The sequence below is a fragment of the Pantherophis guttatus genome, chromosome 7 (genome assembly GCF_059756535.1).
Source record: "Pantherophis guttatus breed Tessera chromosome 7, ASM5975653v1, whole genome shotgun sequence".
Lineage (NCBI taxonomy): Eukaryota > Metazoa > Chordata > Lepidosauria > Squamata > Colubridae > Pantherophis > Pantherophis guttatus.
In genome coordinates, this window is record NC_142069.1 from 31,728,394 (window position 1) to 31,750,026 (window position 21,633).

The 21,633-nt window shown below is 37.9% G+C and overlaps 1 protein-coding gene across 1 annotated transcript in view; it reads left to right on the forward strand.

Moving 5' to 3' along the window:
• Positions 1-21,633, forward strand: part of SACK1F (scaffolding CK1 anchoring protein F) — a 32,425-nt gene extending 10,792 nt beyond the window's left edge. The window contains exons 2-5 of the mRNA XM_034403197.3: positions 1,988-2,155; positions 10,958-11,079; positions 14,394-15,082; positions 21,100-21,633. Of these exons, the coding sequence (XP_034259088.1) occupies positions 1,988-2,155; positions 10,958-11,079; positions 14,394-15,082; positions 21,100-21,164 (1,044 nt within the window). The 3' untranslated portion in view covers positions 21,165-21,633. The remainder of the gene's footprint in view (positions 1-1,987; positions 2,156-10,957; positions 11,080-14,393; positions 15,083-21,099) is intronic.

Sequence of the window (21,633 nt, forward strand, 5' to 3'; positions counted from 1 at the left end):
GAGTTCTTAGTTTATATAATGTGTTAATGTGATTATTGTTTAACTTTGTGCTGACTCAGATAATAGGAAACTCACCCAACAGTGCCTGAAGCAAGTCATCATCAGGTGTCTTAATAATAAAATCCTTAGGTTCTTTATTCCGGGATAAGATAGGAAGGGTTATTTTTCCTCAACCCTGCTACTCTGCGCTAGTAATTTTTTAAAATAAACATAGAAATATGCTATAGACATTTAGCACAATCTGTTGCTTTGTTCTGAGACAGTATTATAAAAAGTGATATCCTTATCTTGATATCCAAGGTAGGTCACTTAGAGGTAGAATTATAACCAAGACTCAAAAGTAAGCCAAATGTCTATTATAGGTATATAATGAAAGTAACAGAAAATGAAGAATGTTACATTCTATGCCTAAAACAAAACATTGCCTTTATTATAATCTAATGGCAAGTGTTTGTTAAAATTCTAAGACAAAAAGAGCCAGTTTTGTGGCTCTAGTATTCATGCTTTCTTAGCTCAACCCATATCAAGAGTTTTTATTGTTGTGAGAAAATGGGAGTTTTTTGTATAAATAATGAAGGCAGGATAAAAATAAGTAATAAATAAAAGCTAATCCTACCATTCAACAGGTCAAGGAAGGAGCTTCCGTAGAAAATTGATCTTAGATAACCATCTAACTTAAAAACTTTTATTAAGTTATTTTTTATTTCATATCTGCTTATATTTCACCTCATGCCTCTATTGAGAAATATTTAACAAACATTAAACCTTTTTAAAATGCAGTTGATTTCTTGCAGGACTGGTGACATTGAAAGAGCCACCTATGATATGAGGAAGATTTCCAGATTTCCTATAGTTTTGTCTAGGCCTGTTTCACAAGGGGAGGGAAACCAATATTGTAGTAATGTATTAATCAGTATTCAGCTAGGAGGGGTGTAATATGTGTACATGTGTGGGGAATTTTCTGTCTTTTTTAATGCATTTTTTCAATATGTTTCAATATGCAAATGTTGGGGCGTGGATAGCCTGGCTGTGGGGGCATTGAGGTAAGTCAGTGTTGGGCTCATGGGGCAGCTCCACTCCTCCGCCTCATGGCCGTGGCAACGGCATGTCGCTCAGCCCTCTGCTCCATTGCAGCTGCGACGGGGCTGCTGGAGCTGCTGCTGCGAGGCAAGGCAGGTGTCAGGATGTGGGTGGCCTGGCTCCGGGGGGCCCTGAGGTAAGCCGGTGTGGGGCGTGTGGGGCAGCTCCATCTCCCCACCTCGCAAGCAAGCAGAAGTGGGCCTCCCATACATGGGGGAAAAAAATAAGACACCCCCCTGAAAATAATGCTACTGCTTATTTTGGGGCCCAAAAGAAAATAAGACCGGGTCTTATTTTTGGGGAAACACAGTAGGCCAGTGCTGGGGGCAGGATCTGGGAACTGAACATTTTTATAACGGCTAAGATTGCGAAATGCAATACTAAAGATTGAACCTGCTGAATACAAAACATGTGCTCTATCATTATTAACTAACCTGTACTGTTTTATCTGAGGCCAAATAAGAGCCAAAATGACTATTTTTTTAATATATGAAGTATATTTTAAAAAATTATAATCATTGTTAGATGAAGAAGTACCCTGTTGATATATTGGTGAATGGAAAAAGGGATCTTCCTAAATATAGTTTAAATTGTTCTAAGTAATGGGATGAGGTGGGGTTGGTGTGCACTGTATTGCAAAGAGATTGAAACATATTATTTTGGTGTTCTTTAGATAGTATTTAACACAGAACAATCCATGCAAGCCCCAGGATGACTGAACAAGAATGAACTGGTTTCTACAGGCAGGAAGACTTATGCTATGAAGTGATGGGTTCTTGAATAAGTTAAAGCACTGGTTTCTCATTCACGGAGTGTGGGTATATATGATATGACATGCCTACATCAGTACCTTTTTTCAACATTACTTTTTAAAATAAATGTGTGTTCTCTTCTTGTGCATGTTCAGATAATTGCAATAGTCATGGATCAGTTCACCGACAGGGACATCTTCCGAGATGTAGTAGATGCAGCATACAAACGTCGGATCCCAGTCTATATGATCCTAGATGAAGAGGGCTCCATACTCTTCCTGGAGATGTGCAAATGCATGGACCTAAATGATTTCCATATCAGGGTAAGGGTATATTTACTGTGCAATAATTAATATAATTCATACCTGATTAATACTGCAACATATTGTTCATGTTTATCTAGGACAGATTAAACAACCGTGGCCTTGACAGAGGGTTTGAATCTTCCATAAAATTTTATAGATGCTGTGATTGCCAAATATGATAGTTTAATACAGAGAAATACAACAGACTACAACTTATTTTTAAAATCACAATTCAACCAGATACTATTATGTAGTACCTATTCTTTTTTTAAAATCTCACTTTGACTTTCAAATTCCCTCCTTTTGCTATCTCTCTTTTCCCTTCATTTTTTTCTAAAAGAAAAAGAAAATTGTGATAGTGACAATGATATGATCTATAATATTTCAGTGTGTAACATATTTATAGGCCAACCACAAGGTGAAGACAAATATACAGGGAAAATATCCTAAAATCATAAAAGTTATTTCATATTTCAGGACAAAGCAAATACACTGTTTTATTGATTTGTGGGAATTGACAGCTGATTACAGTTAATGAAAGATTAGCTGTGATTTTAATTGCAAAAATCATTATCAGTTTTTCTGTTAAGTTAAATAAAAAGAAAATTAAATATATATTTAAAATGTCAGAGTGGGTTTTATAAGCATCCAAATGGTTCTTTCACATCAACATTTGATATGATAACTTTCAATTATCAGTTGTATCAACTTTCATGTTAACAGCATTTCATATATAAATCAAGAAAGTTTCTACAGTTAAGTAATATTTAAACAGTTTGCTTTTTTGTCATATTTCATCAGAGAAAAAAAAATTGCCTGTGGAAAAATCCAAAATAACCTTGATGATAGTCAGAAAGTCTTAAGGCATCTTGTCTAAGGAGAGTTTGAAAGAAATTGCAAAAACTTTCTGAAATAATCTGTTTGATCATAAATCAATCGTTCTAAATTTCTGCTTCATCTTGCCCAGTCTCCAATAATTCATAGAATTTTATGCTGAAAAATCCTATAGTTTGTTAAGAGAGGACACGAGTTTAATTTCTGATATATCAAGTTAAAGATTTTATTCAGAAGGGAAAATTTTGGGTAGAAGTGATGAATAACTGTGGGAACAAACCTATTTGAATTCAGGAAGGGGTGGACGTTGTAAACCATCTTGTAGGTGGTTTTGTAATAAAGGACAATGATTAAATTGAATTTTAATCCTGATGTAACATAGAATTGTTAGAATTCATAGGAATTTGAGGATCTCACAATCCAAGGGTAGGATTATAGCTTGTTTGCACAAAGCAACAAAATAACATGATCTACTAGATTTTTAGAATGGGACAGTATGAGAATATATTTTACTAATTCCCAGCATTTTTCCTACAAGTACAGAAAAACATAGTGCCATCTTAGTTTCAGATAATTATGTACCTGCAATATATTTCATCTACTTTTTATCAAATCAACATGAGACTTAGAGAGAAATAAGAACCTTGGTAGCTCTTTTCTTACCTCAACTGCCTTTCTTAGGCAGAGAATTTTAGGGCAAAATACTTAAGGCTTCCTCTGACCTAAAAGAGGAACAAAATATCTTCTTCCAGGAAGATGGGAGGAAGAAAGCTAGGCTTTAAACCCTAGAGCACAGACACATATATTTGACTGCAGCATATAATGTTTATAATATATGTGTTTTATAATAGTCTGCAATAAAGTAACTAATTTTGCTGAGTCATGTCTACGAACCTTCTGTTGAGAAACCAGTTCCTGAGTAAGTGGTCAGGGTTTAAAATAGTGTTTCTCAATCTTGGCAACTCTAAGAAAGGGTTGAGGAATTCTGGGAACTGAAGTCCACACATTTTTAGAATTTAGAATTTCCAGAGCTGAGAAATGCTCCTTTAGAAAGTCAAGATTTTTAGCCCTGCCTAGATCTGGTTGTTACTGCCATCATTATAGGAGGAGAACTTGCTCTAGTAGACCAAGGATATACTGTAACTATAGCTTCTCTTGCAACCCCTAACATCTCTCCAAATTCTCAAATTGCCAGTAAGCAAACCAATATTGATCCAGATGGATTGGTCAGCTCAGACAATGAATCAATTAGCCAAACAACAAGACACAATCTAGCACATGGGTGTCAAACTCACCACGTCACATTGTCTTCACATGACATTTTCCCCATTCACGGAGCTGGGGTGGGCATGGCCTGCATGTGACCCATCTGGCCCGCAGGCCGCCAGTTTGACACCCCTGATCTAGCACAATTGACAATTCTAGGACCAACCCTGACCTAATAATGGAAATCATTATTGGAACAGCGGCAGCCACTGCTGCCCTTCAGTATTGAGAACCTGCCCCTATGTGATTAGATTTAAAGCAAATTTAATACTTTCCTTGTTCAAAATAAACAATACACCTGTCAGATCTCTATAACAAATGACACAGGAAACAAGTGTAATACATTCAAGGACATAAAGGTGTCCGATAAGTAGATTTGTTGTAGAAAAGCTAATGAAGTCAATATACTTCAATATGAGGAATTCTCAAAGTCTCAAAAATAAGCCCTATTTATAAAGAAAGCAAGGGTTACCTTCTGTGCCTCTTTTCTTTCATCTGTAGTATACCTGGCTTGAAGCCACTTTATTGTAAGAAAGCAAGACAAAACCTGTCTTTTGTTCTAGTAATGGAATAGACTGTTTCCTTATGAGAATTAATCCCACAGATCTTAGACCTGGGGTTTTTCCACTGACTAAGCCAATGGAAATCCCAGATAGAGTTTATAATAAACCTAGTGATGCAGAAAATTCCTGAGAATACTGTAGGCAGTAAAGAAAACAAATGGATCATTGAACAAATCATCATAGAGTTATCACTAGAGCCACAAATGACCAGGCTCAAATGATTCTGCTTTAGGCCCATTAATTTAAAAAATATTCAAATTATACACAGTTGTAATTCTCCAGAGAAACTTCTAATGCTGGGAAAGGTGAAAGGAAAGAAAACAAGATGACCAGCAGCAAGGTGGATGGACTCAATTACAGTAGAAATGAATGTACTGAAAAACCAGGTAAAGGAAGATCATAATGGAAAAAGTCTATTTGATTGCTAAGAATTGGCAACAACTTGATGGCACTTAATCAATCAATAATTGATCCCATCCTCTCAGTTTTAATTGAAATTGGTTTTAATTGGGTTATTTTAATTACTGGGCCGAAATTATTTAATTGTTTTTAAATTGTTTTTTAAATTTTATATGTTATGTTTTATCTCGGCTGTGCACCGCCCTGAGTCCCGCAGGAGAAGGGCGGTATAGAAATATAATAAAATAAATAAATAATGAAAGAAGTTATAAAATGAGCAGCCCCACCTTTTGATGTAGAACACACCAAACCCAAATCACTGGATCTCCCTTGGCAAACCCAAAGACTATCTTTGATTACCCAGTCAAAAAAGTGATTGCCATCCATGAAACCCATTGCTTCTGACAGAATAAGCAATACAAGACTATCCTGCTGATTCCCAACTTTTAGTTCAGGATATGGGCTGACTGAAAATGGTGTCAACTTCAAAACGGATCAGGCCTGCCGCAGCCATCTTTCCGTTTCTCAGCTTCCCTCCCATACTGTGTGGCAAGCTGAGAAATGGAAAGATGGCTGCAGCAGGCCTGATCTGTTTCAAAGTTGACAGTAGGATCCCAGTAGAAAGCGAGAAGCACCTGGAAAACATCAAGCACACACACACACATTAATGAAAGCCAGGGTCCTCTCTATCCCTAGGAAGGTTCTTTGGGATTCTGGGGGTACTTCTCATGAAACTTCCTGATCAATCGATCTGCCTTCATTTTTTTAACAAAAATTTTTATTGAAATTTATTATAATACAATACAATACAATACAATCAGACAGTGTTATTTTTCTACACAAGTTAGATTGATTCTCATTTACATTTCATCGTTCCAAATTCCTATATGCATTTTAAAATTTGTATTAACTTTTATCTATTCTTTATTCGGTTATCAATCCACTTGTACCAATCATCCCACACCATATAATATTCTGAGTCTCTCGTTTAATTCTAATGTTAGTTTGTTCATTTCGGCACATTCTAGAACTTTCTGGATAATATGTTCCTCTGGTGGTGTATCCTTTCCTTTCCAATATTGGGCATAAGCTATTCTTGCTACAGTGAGTATATTTATGATTAAATATCTTCTTTTTTCCCCATATTTCGTCTTTAGTATTCCCAGGAGAAATGTTTCAGGTATCAATTCAATTTTTTCGTTGATTGATTCTTGTAGCCAATTTTGAATTTTTCTCCAATACCTCTTCGCTTCGGGACAGGACCACCACATATCAAAGAAGGTACCTTGGTGACATCCACACTTCCAACATTTGGGGTTTACATTTGGATAAATTTTTGCTAATCTCGCAGGTGCTAGGTGCCACCTGTATAACATTTTATATTGATTTTCTTTGTATGTTGCCGCTTTTGTTAATTTATAGTTTCTATTCCAAATCGTCTCCCATTCATCCAAATTTATATTATGTCCAATATTTTTGGCCCACGCTATCATTGGCTCTTTTACTACCTCTTCCGCCCTGTCGAATTCTAATAAATAGTTATATAATCTGGATAGTACTTTTTTTTCTGGGCCTATCAGTAATTTGTCTAATCTATTTGTTTCCACCTCAATGCCAAATTCTTCCTTATCTTTTTTGTACCTAGATTGAATCTGCAAGTATGGCCACCAGTCAATGTGTATTCCCTGCTCACCAGGGATTGATTACTTTGAGGTTTCCTTGGTTATCTAGAAACGCTTTATAGCTAATCATTTTATTGATCTCTAATGTATTTGGGTATATCATGGCTTCCATCGTCGATAACCAGTTCGGGATTTTCATGTATTGTTTTCTTTTAATTTCCTCCCATACTTGTATTAATACTTCTCTTATCCTGTGTCTATGGAAATACGTTTTGGTCTTTTTCTTTTTGTCCCACAAGAAGGCGTGCCACCCTTTTTGTAGGTCGTGCCCTTCCAAAATTAGGATTCTTTTGTTTCTTAGATTAACCTATTCCGTTATCCATACTAGGGTGGCCGCTTTATAATATACTTCCCACGCTGGGAGTCCAAAACCTCCCCTAATTCTGTTGTCTTGTAGCGATCGCAAATTAATTCTTGGTTTTTTCCCGGCCCAAATGAATTTTCTAATAATTTTATTAATTTCTGTGAAAAAATTTTTGTCTAAGATGACAGGTATCGTTTGGAATAGATATAATAATTTGGGCAGGATATTCCTCTTTATCGATGCTATCCTGCCCAGAAGTGATAGTTGCATTTTCCCTCATTTTTCCAAATCCTGTTTTATTTTTTTAACCAGAGGTGCACCTGGAAAACATCAAGCACACACACACACATTAATGAAAGCCAGGGTCCTCTCTATCCCTAGGAAGGTTCTTTGGGATTCTGGGGGTACTTCTCATGAAACTTCCTGATCAATCGATCTGCCTTCATATCCTGTGCTTTTACCCATCTATCTTCTGATGTGGATATCCCTTCCACTGGACTAGATATTGGACTCTTCCCTTCTACAGCCTGGAATCCAAGATCCTCTTTACCTCATAGTGGTTCTCCCTTCTACTATGATTGGACCTGGAGCTATCCTTGCTACTGGCCTCAGTTCTGACCCTACCACTGACTTACCTAAACTGTAGAGGAATACCGGGTGCAATTTTCCCACTTCCCACACAGTACGGGAGGGGGCAGAGGTCTGGAATGTCAGGCTAGTGCCTCGTGGTGCGTGTCCCCCCCCCCACTTCATTGACAGGGACTAGCAAATGAAATATGAGGTGAATTAATTGATCAGAACACTGTTTGAATTAATCCAGATCTACTCAGTGGTGGGCTGCAACCGATTTAACAACCGGTTCTGTGAGCGCGCAGCGTTCAAAATACAGCAATTTGAAGCTCATCTGCTTACCTTCTAAGGCAGCCCCAGTAAGCAGAATAGCAAAGGCGCGGAAATCAGCTGTTTCGTGTGAATCACTTGAGCCAGAAAGAAGGAAATATAGTACAGGATAGGGCAGGGGCAGGTGGGTGGGGGAGCTAATCATCAGAACTACCAGTTCGCCCGAACCGGCAGCAGCCCACCACTGGATCTACTTGTTATATGATAATTTCTGAAAAAAAATAAGTAGGAAAGACACCACAATTGTATTCTATTTAAGAAAAGTTCTGCACAATTTAGACACTGGACATTTTCAATATAAATGCTTGGCTTAATGCATCCTCAATCTTTTCTCAAAGCAGCTACAAAGTTCATTTTTGGGGGGAAGGGGGATATTTTACAAACAGATTCCCCAAATGTGCTAAATTTGGCTTCTTTAGAAACAAGGCAGTCTTGATCCTGAGATGCTCAGAGAGTGGAGCAAACAGAAATTGAGCTGCTCATCAATGCCAGTCAGTCTTATTACTCTACAGATTCAAACTCGCTCTGAAATGTAATCACAGGTCTTAGTAGAGACTGGCATGGGCAATTAAATAAAAACCTTCATCACATGTAGCTATGGTTTGCTACAGAATGATGCATTCTCTCAAACACACTGGGCAGTTTTGGGGCCCCAAAAATGGGCCCTGTAACACCACTGCTCCGCGAGCTGCATTGGTTACCAGTCTGCTTCAAGATGTAATTGAAGTTATTGGTTGTTTACCTTCATGGCATGGGTCCATGTTGCTTGAGGGACCGTCTCACCCCACTGGGATTGGCTTGTCCCACTCACGCCAGCAGGGGAGGCATGCTGCAGATCCGATGATTTCAGCTGTTGCTCCTGCCCTCGGGAACATCTTGCCCTTGTGAGTTTGGCTCAACCCTCCTATCTTTTCGTAAGGGTCTAAAGACGTGGTTTTGGGTACTAGTGGGGGAACAGCACAGTGGAGGTGGTTGATTGAATAATAACAGCACAATGGAGGTGGTTAATAATAATAACTTCCTCTCACTCAGTCCCCACCCTCCCCATGTGTTCTTGGTTTTAATGTCTGATTTTAACTTTTTTATGTTTTAAAAAAGATGGGCAGCCAATAAATTTTATAAATAAATAAATTTAAGCCATGGACAGTTTGAAGATAGCAGCAACTATTTTTGATTTTGTCCAGAAATGAACAGATAGCCACTGCAATGATTTAAGCACAGGCATAATATGCTCTAGTTGATTTTTTTTTCAAAACTAACTTGACTGCTGAGTTTTCTATCAACTAAACAACTCAGCCCATGTAGAATACATTACCACAGTTAAACCTGGAGAGTAGTAGCGTGCACCACAGGTTTAAGATCATTATCTTCCAGAAAAGGATGCCATTGGCATATAAATTATAATTGTTGAAAGATACTTTGGACCTTTTGCCTCAATCTGGGAAATCAAACATAGGAATTTAGGTCTAGAAATACCTGAAATCATAAACCTGCTCTTTATGAGAGGGTGGCATTTATTCAGAACAAGAAAATTTAGTACTTTTCTGCCTAATTGCTCTTCACATCCTTATTTCATCAGGATTCAGTTACAGATTATTCTCTCATCTAGCCATTTACTGAGTGCTGTAGATATTCAGGGAAGCATTACTGTTTCCTGAAGATATCACAGAGAAAAAGACATAGAGGCAGCAGCATATTGATAGCCCTTGGCTTCAAATCTCCTGATCATCTGGTTCTATGTAGATATTGAAAGACACTGCAAACAGAATGGAGCCCTCAGGGACACCATATAATAGCTCCTGTTTTGACGAAGAATACTTTTTGATACTATCTGAAATGTACCTGAGAGACAGGAAGGGAAACACTTAAAAACTGTGACTCCAGTTATCAAACCTATCCAGTGGAATTATTATAGCTGAAAGATGAATCTGAGCTAAGAGTCACATTCCCCCTGTCAGTTCCCAGCCTATCCATTAGACTGGCATGGACATTCTCCCCCTGTGCCCATCCTTAAGTCAGTTTCAAATAGGTAAAATAACTTACTTTCTTCAGTACTCCCTGCAATTGAGAAGCCACTATTCTCAATCATCTTACCAAATCAGAGTTAGTTAGGTACTGGTCAGAATTGCTTTTCTCTGAGGATGTCCAAAGCAGGTTTCTTAAGAAAAAGTCTAATAATTGCCTCCTTTCAATACAGGTAGTCCTCGACTTACAACAGTTAGTTTAATGACTGTCCAAAGTTATAACAGCACTGAAAAAAGTGATTTATGATTGTTTTTCACCTGCGACAATTGCAGCATTCCAATGTTCATGTGATCAAAATTCAGACGTCTGACAACTGACTCATATTTATGACAGTTGCAGTGATTTGGGGTCATGTGATCACTTTTTATGACCTTCTGACAAGCAAAGTCAGCGGAGAAACCAGATTCCCTTGACAACTGTGGCAAGAAAGCAGGATCATAAAATGGGACAAAACTCATTTAGCAACAGAAATTTTGTGCTCAATTATGCTCGTAAGCCGAGGACTAACTGTAACGAGGAACCCTTCTTCTCTTAGACGTTTTATGATCCTGCTCAAAAAGTTCAAACAGGTGTGGTTGTTTTTTACCTCCACACACCTCTCTTGATGCTTAATCTACCTAAGTCAGTACGATGTAATGATCAAGTGATAAGATTGGGAAAACTAATTCTGATAGATGGGTGCCTGGTGAATAGCCCTGTCTACCACAGCAGTCATTTTGTGAGCATACCTACCATATTCTCCCAAAACTCCAAATGTGCCTTCAACTCAAGATATTTGCCTATCTCTAACATAAGATATCATAACCTCCCTTTGTGCACTGTTTAATGTGTCTTTTCTTTTTATCAGAATATTCGTGTACGTTGTGTGACTGGAGTTGGGTTCTACATGCCAGCAGGGAAGATCCAAGGCAATTTGGCCTCTCGTTTCTTAATGGTAGATGGTGAAAAAGTTCTCACTGGATCTTATAGGTATATATGCCTTGCCTTCAGGAAACCAGAGCTTAAAACTAGATTTATGTTTAAACCTTCGAAACTTGGCATCTTCCATTTTTCCCTAAATATTTAGCATTTAAAATCAGACAATTATCTATTTACTGGGGCTCAAAACAATATTTTGTCAGTACTTTCCCACCCTACTCTCCCTTTCTGAATTTTCCACATAGCTTTGGGCTGCAACTCTTATTTTTATCATTGGTATTCTGGCTGATGCTGATCGGAGTTCAAATCCAATAAAATTGGTAGGATTCCGGATTGTGTACCCTGTGTCCGCAACTTTCCAAGTCCTTCTATCTGAGATCTCTCAAATAGTTTGAGAATGGACTTATAATCTTTTTGTCTGCCTGTTTGTTTTATGATAGAGCTATTGAAGACTAAACAGTAAATTAAGATAATTATATATTGTTCCCATTTTCCAAAGTAGAATTCTTCCAGGAACAGTTTGCACGGTGCTGATCAGTGGTGGGTTGCTACCGGTTCGCCCCAGATTGGGCAAACCGGTAGTGGTGGCGGCGGGAGGCTCTGCCCACCCGCCTGGACACTTCTGCACATGTGCAGAAGTGTTGCATGCATGCACAAGTGCGCCCACGCCCACGAGCAAACCAATAGCGAAGGGTTTTGAAACCCGCCCCTGGTGCAGAAACATATGGGTGTTGCTGTTCTTAAGTCCTGACTGTGGACTTCCCATAGGCTATTAGTGGAAGCAGGGGTGAAATGCTCCCGGTTGGGTCCAGTTCACCCAAATCAGTAGTAAAAAAGGCTACAGGTTCGCCGAACCAGTAATAAAAATGTAAAAAAACAAAAGTTCCAACGATCAGATGAGTGACACGCGATCGTCTGAACTTTTTTTTTTTTTTAACTTTTTAGGCATTTTTTTACTACTGGTTCTCTGGAACCGGTAGTAAAAATGCTTTTAAAAAGTAAAAAAAAAGGCTCTGGCGATCATAGCGTGGCGCACAATCGTCAGAGCCTTTTCTTTTTACTTTTAAAAGCATTTTTTTACAACCTATTCGGCCAAATAGATTGTAAAAAATGCTTTTAAAAGTAAAACAAAATGGCTCTGAAGATCACGCACCACAGCTGACCACACTCCTCCCCTCCACGCGCTGTTCTACTTACCCCATGCCATGGCATGCCTCCTTTTGGTGCATACCTTGTGTTTGGCGCGCAGCGCACATGCACAGCCAACAAACCGGTAGTAAACCGATTCAGATTTCACCATTACTTGGAAGGATGTTATGTTTGCAATATTCTACTGTAATATTTCGGGTGACATTGCTTCTAAAAAACTGAACCCAGTTCAAAAAAACCCCACTGTGTAACAATGCAGGACAACATTAAAAAAACCACAAAATGTTAAAATACCATTTTTTCCTAAATTTGTAGATTTCATTATAAACAATAATAATTAAGCTTTCTTATGAGGAGAAAAGTAAGCAGATATGTTACATTTCTCTATATATGTTAAACTGAGCACAAACTTTTCTACAGAAAATTCTATTATATACAACACATAAAAATCAACTAAAATAATAAAACATATGTACCCCTTCACATAAATGGAAAAGCTAAATAGGTAGCATCTAGAAGAACAGCAATCAATGTTAAACATGCCCCAGTTTAGAAAACATAATTGCAAATTTGCAGCCAAATGTTTATTACAGAAGGCTGAAAAGCATTGATTATCTCAGATTTTTGGATGTTGATATTATTTGATCCCCAAACCAAACTTTAGAGCAGAAAATAAGTTTGTGAATTTAACATCCCTAGATGCTTCACTCACTCTAAAACTACTTGGTTGCACCATCTAGAGACCCTCTACGGAGATTGTCAGTTTAAAAATTTGTTTTAAAATTTGAAAAATCAATAAAAATGTAAACTAAATAAAAGTTGTTAAAGAATTAATAAGTGGTAAAATTTCAAAAGATTTTAATGTTCTCAGTACATTGAAATCTCAAAAAATTTAGCCATGATTTTAAATTTCTAGGTAGCCAAGATCAGCAGGGATGCTGGCTGCCTGAAAAGATTGTCAATCCATGCTGTAAAGCAGTTTCTCAGCCTTGACAACTTTAAGACATGTGGACTTAAATTCCTAGAATTCCACAGCCAGAATGGGGTTGAAGTCCACAGATCTTAAAAGTTGCCAAGATTAAGAAATACTGCTGTAGAGATAAAAACCTTTTATCACACCTAGCATTATACTAAAGCCAATATTGCAAAAGGTTAGGGCAGAGGTCCCCAACCCCTGGGCCACAGCTCATTACTGGGCTGCAGCCTGATCAAAACCAGGCCACAGGAGAGATGGGCAAGCACGCACATGTAAAGCTCCACTTGCGCCAGCAGAGAACACTTGCGCAAGTAGAGCTTTGTGTGTGTGCACAAGTACTCTCTGCTCAAATGCCCTCCGCTTGCGCAAATGGAGCTACGTACGCAAGATCGAGTGCTTGCCGGTAGTGCGAGTGGAGCTTCATACACGAGCACAAGTGTCCGCCGCTCGTGTGCGAAGCTTCATTCGCGCAAGTGGAGAGTGCACATGCCACTCACACAAACAGAGCTGTGTGTGCGCATGCACCTGCCATTCACACACACTCTCCTCTGCACCGGGCTGGCTGCCAAGCTGGAAAGGTTGGGGACCACTGGGTTAGGGCATCACTGGCGATATATACCTTTATTAATCTTACAGCTTAAAGCACAGAAGATGACATACAGTAAAAATCACAAAAATCTAAAATCACTGTTAAATAGCTGTTTAAAAATAACAGAAACTAAAACTCAAGCAGGCATCACAAGAAGATACAAAAATGCAACAAAAATAAATTACTGAAAAATACAGAATAACAGAAATATAAAGACACCATACCTGTGTTCCTGCTATCATATTCAATATCAACTTTCTTCAGTACAGTCCCTTGGAAGGAACAAGGACTTAATAAGTGTCAAAGAAAAAGGGAAGAAGGAAGTAAAGTACACCATAAAGGCATTCTATTTTTGTATTTCCTTCTTATATCGGGGGGAGGGGGGGCTTTTTGGTTCATGGATTATTCCTGGTAGCAAAGTTACATACACTAATTTGAATGCCATACAACTAGTCTTATGAAATATGATTCCCTGTGATTCTTTTGATAAATAAAAAATCAAGTTTTTTCCTAAGTATTTGATTGGGTCAAATCAATTAAAATATGTATTTCTGAATAGCAAGAGGTTAAAGTTTTAGAAAATAGTGATTTCTGATTGCAGTTTTTTTCCCCTGACAGCAAAAGACTGACAGCTTTTTCCTTGTTTTACAGTTTCACATGGACCTCATCCCACATAAACAGAAATATTCTTTTGTGCCTTAGTGGACAGCACGTTGAAATGTTTGACACTGAATTCCGTGAGCTTTATGCCATTTCAGAGGAGGTCAATCTTTACAAGGAGTTGAACATTCCCTGTCCTTTCCGTCATGGTATTGGAAACCTTGGTTTTTCTTCCTCTACTGTAGCCCGGAAAGTTATCAACCCAAAATATGGACTGGTGATAGGTATTCCTCCAGGTGAAATGTTGCGCCGTCAGAGGGACGAGTCACAAGAGAAACTTGAAGGAAGAGAAGAACAAAATGAATCAAATAAACGACTAGATAGTTTTCTTAATGACCTTATAACAGTCAAGCAGGTGCTGCCGGATATAGAACCTCCACTTGAGAACTTGAGCGTAGCAGAACCACAAAAGTTATTTTCCCGATTCCACTTAGACCTGAAATATAAATCCAAATCCAAAGAGTCTGTCTGTGACCGTAGGAAAGATGAATTTGCCGATAGGGAAGTCAATTTCAAACAAAGTAAGAAGTTTGGCAATGGATTTTTCAGAAGGTCCAAGCGACCTCCACCTTTGAATGTTGATGTCAATTCTGCTACTAATGAGACTGCTGAAGACTTGATGGGTGTGAAGATACCAAAGGAATGCAATACCAATTTTCATAGTACTGGAGACAATTCAGGTAAATTTTCCTGGAAAATATTCTCACTTGTTTAGTTTCTCTTAATGAATGCACGTCACACAATCAGGCTTTCATTTTGAAAAGATGTACAATTTCCTTCCTTTCTCCCTCTCTTTTATCCTTTATTTTTCTAAATTTATCTACTGAACAGTAGGAATTAAAAGGGAAGAGAGTGGCTGTATGAAGGTATATTCTGTAAGCCTGGCATTATATGTCTGACCTCATTTAATAACATTGTTTTTAAGTGAGTAGGACAGAAGCTAAATATTAATAACCATCCTTTTGGTTTTAAGAAGGAAATAGATTGTCATCTAGAGCAGGGGTGTCAAACACAAGGCCCGCAGGCTGCATCTGGCCTGCGGGGTGCTTAGATCTGGCCTGTGGGGCCACCCTGGAAAGAGCAAAGGACCAGCCTGTGGTGACCCGAGCGGTCTGCCAGCAAAAACAGAGCTCGGGAGGGCCTTGTGCAGCCCTCCCAAGCTCCGTTTTTTGTGGCAGAGCGCTCAGGCCACCACAGGTGCCCCTGACATGAGTGATGTTGAACTGGCTACGCCTACCCGGCCCCCCAAGGTCAAACACAACCCTGATGCGGCCCTCAATGAAATCGAGTTTGACACCCCTGATCTAGAATTCTGTGAATAAGAATCATATAGTATACAGTATACATCCTTAAACTGCTGTAAAGGACTTCAGTTAGAATTGCTGATGTAGATTTTGGAGTTATTGGCATTCGGGAAGTGCCTTGAGGTACTGCAGCTGAATTTTAAATAGATTCATTTTCTCTTATTTAAGTCTTCTGCTTTCTTACACCCAAAAGTGTGAATAAGATAATTTTGGCTTCTTTATCCATTATTAATGGTAAAAGGTTACATGAGATTAACAAGATAAACAAGATAAATCAGGACAGGTTCACACCTGTGGAGACTGTAACTGTCATCCATGTTATCCTATGATGAATAGACTCAGAAAACAAATCCTCTTTTTGTTGTTCTATTTTGTATAATGGCTTGGGGAAGATAAAAATAATACTGGAAAAAATCCCTTTTGTCTTTTTAGTTTTCCACAATCTAATACAAATGAGATAATTTCCATACTAAGGAATTTGTGCGAGGGATTTGGGAGAAAATAAAAAGCAATGAAGCCACAAATGAGCTACCTATAGTAGCTAGCTAGTAATATATTAGCTTTTGCAAAAATCTTTGAAGTGACCTATGGAACCCCTCACAATATTTAAATTCTAGGGCTACAAAAGAAGCAATATAGCTAATCTCATATCTGTAGCACTCCTTCAGCAAACTATGAGAACGTTCTGCTGCTATATTTTAATTATTAATATTCAGAGACATCTGTCTCCACTATGGAAGGCAATAGTTAAATTATCATGACTAATAGCCATGGATATTTTATCCTTCATTGAATATTTCTTCTTCCTTCTTAACAATTAGATGTTAATTGTTAATTTTACAAGGCTGAACTAAAAATATACATTCACAAGGGCTTGTGACTTCTAGTCCTTTACAGCAGCCACAAAACAATGTATTTTACATAAAAGTTGCCTTAGCCAAAATTTAAATACAAATGTTTGTTTAAGATTCTCAACTCAGTTTAGATATGGTACTGAAGATATGAATGTCTTCAGTCTCATATGAATGAATGTACTTGGTGACATTCTATTTTTTTCATTCTGAAGAGGAATTTTTGCCTATTCAACTTTGTAATAAATGAGAAATTAGATCTGATCACTCTGAAGTGAACATATCTATATAGCCTACTTTGCAAAATATAATTGATGGAAATGTGAAGAACCATTTTCTGATAATAAAAATTACAATGCTATGTATGGGAGGCAGCAGATTCAGATCATTAAAAAAGCAGCCAAGGGGTTAAAGTTCCCTTTACATTTCACAGCTTATTCTTGTATGGAAAATATTATTAAAACTTCAGTGAGTTGCAGAGTTTATGTTTCAGTTGACTGCTGTTAAGGCCCTTTTGGAGATTGACAGTCTATCTTGTTTGACTAGAAATCGTTATAGCACAAACTGCAGGTTTTTAAGTAAATGTGTTTTGTTTAATTGACCAGAGGGCATGTAGCAACCCCTAGTGACAAACTTACAAAATAACAGGGACTATGTCCCTATGTCTGCCAAGCTTTCCTGATAAATTTGTATTTGATATCTATCAGATAAGCTATACTGCTTTCTATTCCATAACATATTCTTATTGTTTTTTATATATATGTAGTCCAATCTTATCTAATTGGTGCTTGGTAAGAAACTTTCAGGAAATACTAGGGCTAAACTAGACTGGGAAGCAGAAAAACATCCTGGAAAAAGTCAGTGCCAAATTATTTCCATATTGTTGCCAGATAAAGTACATGGGTATGGCCACAAAGTAACTAATGGTCAGCTTGAATGAGGAATCCATAAACTGGCATTAGAGTTTTTTTCAATGCTGCTGTCTAGTGGCTAAGTTTGTATAATAGCACTGGTGATTAATAAAATATGTTGATATAAAAGTTAAAGATCAACAGTAGTTGCCCAGAATAGCTGAAAATATTGTAAGAGTCTAACAATTGAATACTAACGTAGAAAGATATTTTTATTCATCTTTGATTACAATACTCAAAGACAGCGGTTTTCTTTTAAAGGTCACATGGTTCTTGACCAGTAATTAAATTGGAATCTTAGATGAAAATATCTTATGCACAGGTGACTTAATTCACCATTGCCAATCTAGTCCCTCCTAGATGTGTTAATTTCAGCTTCTTTAATTTCTTGACCTTTGCAAGGTCAAAGCAGCAAGCAAAAGATTAGTTGGAATAAGGTCCAAGAAAAAGCCTAGAAAATATTGTAGACTAACAATTGAACTAACAATTGAGACTAACACAGCAAGATATTTTTATTCATTTTTATTCACCAAGAGCTGTGGTGGTGCAGTGGTTAGAAAGCTGTACTGCAGGCTACTTCTGCTGACTGCTGGCTGCCAACAGTTTGGCAGTTCAATTCTCACCTACTCAAAGTTGGCTCAGCCTTCCATCCAGATTGTTGGGGGCAACATGCTAACTCTGTGAATCGCTTAGAGAGGGTTGTAAAGCACTATATAAGTCTTAAGTGCTATTGCTAGAAGGTGCAGCAGGTGGTTCAAGATCCAAAGACAGTCAAAGGATTTAAGAATTAGTATCTAACGGCATGCAGTTTGGCTTGGGGTTACTGCTTTACTTATGTTGCTCATTATGGGAGGATGCAGCTCCATTCTTGCAAGGAAATTTGCAGAATACTTTTGCTCTTCTTTGCTTGGTGAGCTCTCGCGCTGGGTGGAAATAGCAGCTCAGACTCCTCAACTTCAGAGACCAATGGCAGCTGTTCCTGTTGATTACCAGACAGTCCCACCTCAGATGCCTGTAGGTCCTAAGGCAGTGGCCCATCTGTTAACTCTAGAGCAGGCTGCTAGCCTGAGCTCACTATGATAGTCCATACTGTCATCAATTGGAAAAAGTTGATCTATCTCGCCTGCTGTTTTTTACAAGAAGTACTATACAGGTACTAAAGTATTTTGTCTACAGGTAGTCCTTGACTTACAATCATTCATTTAATGACTGTTTGAAGTTACAATAGTACCGAAAAGGTGACTTATGACTGTTTTTCACTACTATGATAGCATCCCTATGGTCACATGATCAAAATTCAGATGCTTGGCAATTGGCATGTATTTATGACAGTTGCAGTTCCTAGAGTCATATGATCACCTTCTGCAACCTTCTGACAAGCAACGTCAGTGGGGGAAACCAGATTAACTTAACAATCATGTTACTGAGTTAACAACTCAGGGATTTGCTCTAACAACTGTGATATAAAATGGGGTAAAACTCACTTAACAACTGTCTTGCTTAGCAATGGAAACTTTGGTCTCAATTGTGGTTGTAAGTCGAGGACTGTACTGTTAGTTCAAGATTATGAGGAAAGCTGAAGTTGAAAAGACCTGAATATAATCAGATTGGCAATGTTCTATTGTAACTGATAGATGCTGTGCAAAGCTCTTCAGCTAAGATATTCTCCATTAACAAATCCTTTTAACTGGACATCCCAGGGAAGTGATTTAGCCAGTCTGCTTGTTTAAACATTCATCTATGATCCTTCCCCATCACCGGAGTGCCAATAAGCCAGAAAACTAATTAGCTGGATATACTAGTAGGTAACAATATAAATCACAGATGGGATGCAGAATAATTTAAGATATATTATTTAGAGTGTGAAAATGGCAAAGGAAAAGAGTAAACATGTCTCCTCTCCTCTACTTTTCTTTCTGAAATTAATTTTACAAGATCTTGTTCTTAGCATTTACCTAGTTAGTCCCCAAAGACGACTCTGAAATGTAAAAAAAAAAAAATCTTATTAAAAGAGCTGGCCCAATTTGCTATCTTTAGTGACCAAGAAAATAAAACTCCTCCTTACATGAACAAAAACCTATTGGACTGGCAATTTAATCTTACTTAAGTAGTTATAGCAAACCACCATTCCTATACTGAGAATATAGACTAATTTGAATGTTACATACAGATCTGTTCTCGATTACCTTACAGTATCATGCTACAACTGTAGAGAGGGCCTTCACATAGGTTCACCTGGTGTGACCTTTCCTAGACTGGAAATCTTTTATTGTCACCGTCATCTTGCTTATGGACTACTGCAATGGGCTTTTCATAGGGCTGACCTTGAAGAACACTTGAAAGCTCTAGGTATCTAGAATGTAGCAGCACAAGCAATTGTGTGGACAATTTGATATGGCCATATAACACTTCTGCAAGTTGCACTGGATATCTGGTGCAATTCAAGATGCTAGTTAACACTTATAATGCTCCTTATGACATAGAGCCTGATTATCTGAGTGGCTACCTCACTCACATTTTTGCCTTTCCCATAAAATCTGAGAGGGGCTGTGCATTTCATATCCCATCCATTAAGCTTTGCACTTGATGGGACCCATGAAGCATGCCTTCTCTCAGCACCTGCCCTCTGCATCCCCCATACTGCCCTGACTGGGCTGTTGTTTAAATGACCCGTGCAAGTCTTTAAATAAACCTTGTAAACTTGGCTTTTTCCTCAAGCTCAGGGATAGGTTAGGCTCTGTCCACCCAGATCATATTATGACATTTTTATGGTGCATGTTTGTTCTTCATGTTGTGTTCATATGGTTTGTTTTGGTTGCAGAAATGATGGTTTTGCTTATATAGTTCCCAGAGTCGTTGCTGAGTTAAGCAGCCTTACAAATCTACATTGTAAAGAAATAAACAAATCTGTCTTTAGGCTTTTCAAGGAAGTGCTGCAATGCAGCAGTTGTGGCATTAGTGTCACATGAACAGCTTGCTGAATGTGTGGCTCAGACTTCACCGCCTCTCTTCCTGCTTGCTCAGTTGGGGGCCTTTCCCAGCACTAATGCCTGTGACTGACTTGTAGGGAATAATTAGGCAAAATTGTTGGCAGCAATAAGCAAGCATCACAGTTGCTGGGGCAACAGCTCTAGAGGAAAGGAACAGCCTGGGGGTGATCTTAGGTGGAACTAATGTGGGTGGGCTGCTGCTGTCTTTCCTAGGTTTGTTCAGCTAGCATACCTAGGATGTCCAGCAAGAAACGAAAGGTGTTGAGACGACCTTGTTGAGGGGACATCAGGTTGAAAAAGTTTGGTCTAATGATTTAAAATAACACTTCAGAACCACAGAATTGTACACTCTTATCTATAAAATTCTTATTCATTAAACAGCCTCAAAGATACTTATAGTTCTCATGATATTTTGAAAGTTTTAAAATGTGTATTAATGTACAAATTAGGAATAGCTGCAAGAAAGATGCTCAATAGTGAAAGTTTGTTTCTCTTACAACTAGATCAGGAATACCTGAGCAGAAACAAAAAGTGAGAATCTTGCCTGTATGATTTAGGATAGCAAAATATCAGTGTTTTCTTTTTAAAATATATATATGTCTATTTTTTAAAAAACTTTATTTATATATTTTCTATTTCAGGTAATACAAGTCCAAGTTCTCTCCCAGGGGGGAAAAATAAACAGTCAATCTGTGTGGTCTCATGACTGAAGAAAAACTACTGGAAAATTAGAATTCAAAACGCATCTACTGGAATATACAATAAGTGCATTCTTTCAAACTTTCAGTCTGACATCCTCACAATGCTGCATGTAACCACTGCAGTTTCCAAGACAGAGCTGGTATTGCCAGTTAAAGCACACCTACTGAGTAAAAGTATGTTCTGGAAGATCCTTGCATAATGGTAGCAATGTTAATTTTTTAAAAAAGCATGACAACTGCATTTTGGATTTAACTCTATTGCAATGTAGTTGTTGAAGAGTTGGGTGGCCTTATAAATGTCTAAATAAATAACATGTCAAGGTGCTTTCCTTCTTTTAGTGATGTTTTAGTTTGTCAGGCTTCAGATTTAAAAGAATGTGGTTGCATCATTGCTAACTGTACTGTATTTTATTAACTTTCTGGGATAGAAAATTAAAAATGAAACTAGTTTGAATAAAATATTTTTTAAATGTA